The 6,436-nt window shown below is 33.6% G+C and overlaps 1 protein-coding gene and 1 long non-coding RNA gene across 2 annotated transcripts; one reads left to right on the top strand and one right to left on the bottom strand.

Moving 5' to 3' along the window:
- On the top strand, positions 478-6,097 carry LOC109360304 (65-kDa microtubule-associated protein 6). Its single transcript, XM_019605103.1, has 12 exons — positions 478-931; positions 1,779-1,982; positions 2,555-2,821; positions 3,020-3,235; positions 3,331-3,486; positions 3,573-3,732; positions 3,863-4,014; positions 4,621-4,708; positions 4,785-4,858; positions 4,952-5,026; positions 5,204-5,563; positions 5,771-6,097. Exons 1-11 carry the CDS (start codon positions 857-859, stop codon positions 5,543-5,545), a joined length of 1,809 nt encoding a protein of 602 aa, XP_019460648.1. The 5' UTR covers positions 478-856; the 3' UTR covers positions 5,546-5,563; positions 5,771-6,097.
- On the bottom strand, positions 5,601-5,818 carry LOC109360305. Its single transcript, XR_002109155.1, has 2 exons — positions 5,737-5,818; positions 5,601-5,656 (listed from the first exon to the last, which is right to left on the bottom strand). It is a non-coding gene; the product is annotated as an uncharacterized LOC109360305 (long non-coding RNA).

Here is a 6,436-nt window from a genome sequence, read left to right as displayed (position 1 = left end):
TTACCCGACCCTAAATATTGATTGAATCATTTTTGAACCCGAACTCGATTTTAGATCCGAAGATGACCCAACCATAAATATTGATTGAGTGCCTTTGAACTTGAACTCGATCCTAGACCTAATTAAATTCAGTACATACTCATTTTAGATTAAATATTATCAGTACTACTTATTATTATATATATGTAATTTGACAAATAAAATGATATATGAATATATACTGTTAATGATGTATACATGATGAAAAATTAGAGAATCAATCATATTTTTTGTCAAATAGATGTCATTACTCTGTACATGAATAAATAGAGACAAATACGAATAAGTGACCATGGGTCAGTCATGCTTGTTCTCTACTCAACCCTAAATCTGATAGGACACAAGCTATTTGGATTTGATGATGATCGACTTACATTGAATGAGCGACAAACTCCTAATATACCATAATATGTAGATATTCTCTTTATTTTTTTCTCTCCCAGTAGGCCTAGCTTCAAAACTAATAATAATGGCAATCATTTTCTCCCTCTGAAAACTTTTCCTCACTCCAAACACACCCTTAATCCTCCTCTCTTTATAGATCCTGTTATTTCCTTCTCAGAATTTTCCTTCTTCAGTTTCCAAAAACCCAAATTTTCTGAAGAGAGAGAAAACGAAACAACAAAAAGGTTCCACCTTTAGATCTAGGGTGAGCTTAGGTTGTTTGAAGCAATTAAGACACCCCATTTTCATGCCCTTTGATATGAAAGTTTCTTGCTTTCTTATTTGATCCTTTTAACTTTGGAGTTTAAGATTTTTTGGGTAACCTTTGAAATTATCACTACTTTGTTGGTATAGAGACAAAGAATTGTGAACAATGCTGGCTATTGGGAGTTCTATCACAAGTATTCATACAAGCACTACTTGCAATGCTTTGCTTACAGAACTTGAGGTCTCTTTTTCTTTCTTTTTTCACTTCACAAGTTAGTTAATAAAATAGAATAAAATTTTGGGTTTTATTATTTATCTGCTATTTTCCTTTCTTTGTTATGTTTGCTTATCATACCAAAATAGTTTATACAACAAAAAATATGGGGTTTTATTCTTTTTTTTTCTTAATGAAGAGTTTGATTAAAATGATTTGCTTATGATACAAACTTTTTTTCCTTCTTTTTCTTCTTGTTGGCTATTATTCTCTACCCAATGATGCTTGTTTTTTTTTTTCCTAAGCCAACTTTTTGTTTGTTTTTACTGTGTTAAAAAGAAAAGCACTTATAAGGTCTCTATGGGTTATTTTATTACAGGAGAAAAGGGTTTTGTCTTTCTTTACTCATGAGATTTTACCTGAGTTGAAGAAGTCATTTTTTTTCTTTCTTTTGTCTAAAATTTCATTGGTTTTAGTCTAGAGTGTGAAGTGGTTGATTTTGTCTTAATGGGTTCACTGCTAAATATGGAAGGATTTAGTTGGTAAGAGGTTTTCAAGTCATTTGGTCTTTGCTAATCCTTTTATGTTGCAGTGTTCTGTTTCTTTATTCTTATTGTTTTTGTGAGGTCATAGAATGAGTCTTTGGTTTGGTTGATTTTATTGCTAGTAGGTTAGTTGGTGAAGTTTTTTTTTTTTATAAATTTGTTGACTTGCATTTTGTGTTTAGTTGTAAATATATTTTTTTATAGAAAATGGTAGCAAAATCAATTTAGAAAAAAATAATTAATGTCAGATTCTATGTTGTTTTCTGTTTCTATTTTCTCCATTGATTGTTTTCCTTTATTAGCTTTGATGGACCCTATTATGTGTACAGAAAATATGGAACGATATTGGGGAGAGTGAGGTGGACAAAGATCGAATGTTGTTCGAACTAGAGAGGGAGTGCTTAGAAGTTTACAGGAGAAAGGTGGATGAGGCTGTCAACACGAAAGCACGCTTCCATCAGACGGTTGCAGCCAAGGAAGCGGAGCTTGCGACACTAGTGGCTGCGCTGGGCGAACATGATATTCATTCACCGGTAAACATAAATTGCTTACTCATATCCAACATTCAAAATTAAATTTCAACCCTGATATCTGTCTGGATGCCTAAAGGTAAAATATTGAAAAATAAAAATAGCCAGAGAATTTGTAGCTTAACTAGAACCAGTTCTTCTTTGTTAGATTATAAGTCTCTTACTATTTTCATTTCTTGTAATTTTTCTTTTCAAGGTGGAGGAAACAGAAAGAAAAGAAAAAAGGTTTATAAATAAGAATGCTGCTTTTTCCTTATTGTCTTAAGTGAAGCAACTAGTATGTGTTCTGTGGTTACCAACTCATATTTGTTAATTTAGAATAGTGTAAAATATGCATTATCTAAGTTGCATTTAATTTTTGTTACATTATTATTTTTTCTTTCTTTATTATATAGTCAATGTATGTTTGTTATTTACGTGATTGTTGTTTCTTCAATCTGCAATTTGAGGGGAAAGATGACACAAAATGAGAAGATATAACGGAATTAATTTTCTGATCTTAAAAGTATGTGAGAGGAAAACGACCTGCTTATATGATATAAGTTTCTGATCTATGTTGCTTTGAAATTTTATAGATTAAGACAGAGAAGAGATCTGCATCCTTGAAGGAGAAACTTGCTTCAGTCACACCCTTGGTCGAAGATTTGAAGAAGAGAAAAGATGAAAGATTAAAGCAATTTGCAGATATAAAGGTTCAAATAGAAAAGATAAGTGGAGAAATTTCTGGACTCCATCCTGTGAATAATGCCGTGAGCAACACAACAGCTGCAGAGGAACAAGACTTGTCACTTAGAAGACTTAATGAATATCAAACACATCTTCATACTCTTCAAAAGGAAAAAGTATGTATTATGATATGAATTGATCCTTAAAAGAAACCATCATGCATATGATAAATTAAAATGTTTTGCTTACCCCTTTGTATCGTTTTACGGCCTCTTATATATCACGTGGTAGAATTTATAACTAGCTTCATCAACTAGTATATTAGATATCTTTGTATAACTCATTTGTGCATTTTCTATGCTTGTTTCGTGCAGTCTGGCCGCCTTCAAAAGGTCTTGCAATGTGTGAATGAGGTGCATTCTCTCTGTGGTGTTCTTGGGTTAGATTTTGGCCAAACTGTGGGTGATGTGCATCCAAGCTTACACGGGACTCAGGTGGAACAATCGACTAATATTAGCAATAGCACGTTGGAAAGTCTAGAGCGAACCATTCTTAAGTTAAAAACAGAAAGGAAAGCTAGAATCCAGAAGGTGATCTATACGTTCTTACTTGAAATGCTTCTTTTTATTTAGTCCTTCATACTGCTCTGATATTAAGATATAACATTTCTTTTTTGAAAATGCAGCTGAGGGATGTTGTTGTGGAACTATTTGAACTTTGGAATTTGATGGACTCATCAAAAGAAGAGAGAAACAGTTTTCTGAGGATTACTTCTATTCTTGGATCTTCGGAATCAGAAATCACTGAACGAGGTGTTCTTTCAACAGCGATTATAGAGAAGGTCTGAAAGCTTCTGTCCATAGCCTCCTTTAGATTTCTTTATTCTTTAGATGTGAAGGACCTAGATGGAGGAGTCATATTTTGCAGGCTTCGGAAGAAGTGGAAAGGCTATCTAAACTAAAAGCAAGCAGAATGAAGGAACTTGTTTCTAAGAGAAGGTCAGAGTTGGAGGAAATATGTAGGCTGACTCATATGGAACCTGATACAAGTACCGCTGCCGAGAAAGCTACGGCATTAATAGATTCTGGTCTGTTCCCTGTTGTATTAAAAAATTATTTGCCTATTACCTATCTCCTCTTAGTTAATTAATTCTGGTTTATTTTCATATTTATCTAGGACAGGGCTGATGTTATTGAAACTTGTTTTTTTACGTTCAGGCCTTGTTGATCCTTCGGAACTACTAGCTAACATTGAAGCACAGATAGTGAAGGCAAAAGATGATGCTTTGAGCAGAAAAGAAATAACGGATAGGATTGATAAATGGCTTTTCGCCTGTGAAGAGGAGAATTGGCTTGAGGACTATAGTCAAGTAAGCAACAGATTCTGTTCGATATATAGCGTGATAATGCACATTGGTGGTTACAAACTTACAGTACCTGTCGATTTTTTCATTCTTTTTTGCCTTGTGTTTCTATTTTCTTGTCTTTTCATTATAATTTCTTTTTGGTTTTTATTGAAGTGTTATTGAGTAAAAACCTTGTATTTCTGTCAAAATCAAAAGATACTCGTTCATGGACTAATCAACACAATTAGTTGGGCTGCATCATAAAAAATAAAAGTTGGCATGTTAAGTGAGTTGAAGTAAAAGTTTAGTATAGACAGGTTTAAGTGAGACCAACTAAATATAGATACTGATAAAATATTTCTATCTTAATCTTGAATTTTCTGTTTGTGTTGGCCTAAATGTAAGAAATCTCATTTTTTATTTGTATCCTAATATATACATGATTTTTATTCAATATAGTAATACTGCCAAATAATTAGGGTACCTTTATTCAGAGGAACAATAAAGTTCTCTTGCTTCTATGTGTAGTTTAACTAAAGTTCTATTGCAATTCAAATAACTTGATATACAAACCACTGTTACTGGTAGATTATTTTGATTGTTCTCTAAAGTGATATCGATGAATTTCAGGATGACAATCGGTACAGCGCTGGGAGAGGTGCTCACATTAATCTAAAACGAGCAGAACGAGCTAGAATTACTATAAACAAAATTCCAGGTACTGCTTTCTTGAATGCCTGTTTGTTGTTGACAGTGTAATTTGGAGCTATGATGACCGGTGTGTTCTCTTTCAGTGATGGTTGACAATCTTATTAACAAAACACTAGTTTGGGAAGATGAAAAGAAGAATTGTTTTCTATACGATGGGGTGAGCTTTGAAATGCTCTAAATATTTATGGTTGTGTTCTCCCTCTCGAAGTTCTTTTAAGCAGGTAAATTTGATTGTCGGTAATATCTGTAGGTACGTTTAGTGTCAATATTGGAGGATTACAAACTGGCCAGAGAACAGAAAGAAGAAGAGAAAAGACGATGCAGGGTAAATTTTACTTATCTGTCATTCACAAATTGATGTTTGAATATGATCATCAACTTTAGTTGAAATGTATTAGCCTGCTTATATATATACATTATATTTCACAATGATGCTGTTACATGTTCTGAATTGTGTTTCCATGATTTATAGTTAATCAGTTTGTATTTTCTTGAATCTCAGGACCAAAAGAAGATGCAAGACCTACTCCTAAATCAAAAGGAAGCCATGTATGGTTCTAAACCTAGTCCCAAAAAAAGCAACAGCTTTAGAACAACAAATGGGTATCGTGCAAATGGAAATGGCACTGCTTCCGTGCCCCCTACACCTCGCCGCAGTTCTGTAAGTGGTGGAACATCTGAAGTACATACACCGCATTCCTTCTCCGCGCGCCAAAATGGATATCATAAAGAAATGAGGAGACTGTCGACTGCACCTCTGAACAACTATGTGGCTATATCTAAGGAAGATACTCTTTCATACGCTTCCCTTTGTGGTTCAGATGAATCCCCTCCCTTGAGTTAAATTAAGAGGATAAAAATGGTAAGTGAAGGATTCCAGTTTGTCATAGTTAATTATATTTGCTTAATATGGTTTTTTTCCAAACATCCCGTGAATCTGTCGCCATATTTTGTACTGATAGATAAAACAGGATGACTCAGTGCATGAGGCTCCTACACAGTCTTACCCCTGAAGCGGAGAGGCTGTTTCCAGACTGGTAGATAACCTGATTAATTTTTACTGGTGCAGGAATAGGCTATATTTTCTTTGGGACAACTAGCATGGTTAAAACCAGCAGAAATCTTGTGAATATCAGATGGGATTGTACACTAGTATTGATTGTAATAAGCTGAGATATAGTTAGACATGATAACTAACAATTTGAGAACACAAATTAGGGTGTTTATGTTTGGAAGAAATTCAGCTTTCAGGAAGTGTTTTATTATACTACTGGTAGCTACAGTTCAGAACTGCTTTGTAAAGGAGATCATACAGCATTTGACTGTGTATGTGGTGGATTTTTGTTTGTGTTAATGTTTTCAAAGGTATATATATTATGTCTTTTCAGTTTGGTGATCATAATAATCTGTTGTAGGAACCAAGGTCAAGGTTGTAGGAATGTTCATGCTATGCCTTAAGAGTGTTGCAGATGGATGTTTGTGTCTTACAATTACAAGTTTGGCTTATCAGATATTTTTATATCATTTTACTTTAATTAATTAACCAATTTCTCCAAATATTTTTAACTAAATTTACCAAATACTTTGCTGTATCAAATATATGCTTCTTACTCTAGAAAAAAAAAGTATTCACTTTTATCACTGATGCCATGCTACACATTATTATATAGATAACATACATAGTTCAAATGGCTATAGTCCACTGACATTTACAATATCAATTTCTAAATCTCCA

The sequence above is a fragment of the Lupinus angustifolius genome, chromosome LG11, assembly GCF_001865875.1.
Source record: "Lupinus angustifolius cultivar Tanjil chromosome LG11, LupAngTanjil_v1.0, whole genome shotgun sequence".
Classification (NCBI taxonomy): Eukaryota; Viridiplantae; Streptophyta; class Magnoliopsida; order Fabales; family Fabaceae; genus Lupinus; species Lupinus angustifolius.
This window is presented reverse-complemented; position numbering and strand designations above follow the sequence as displayed.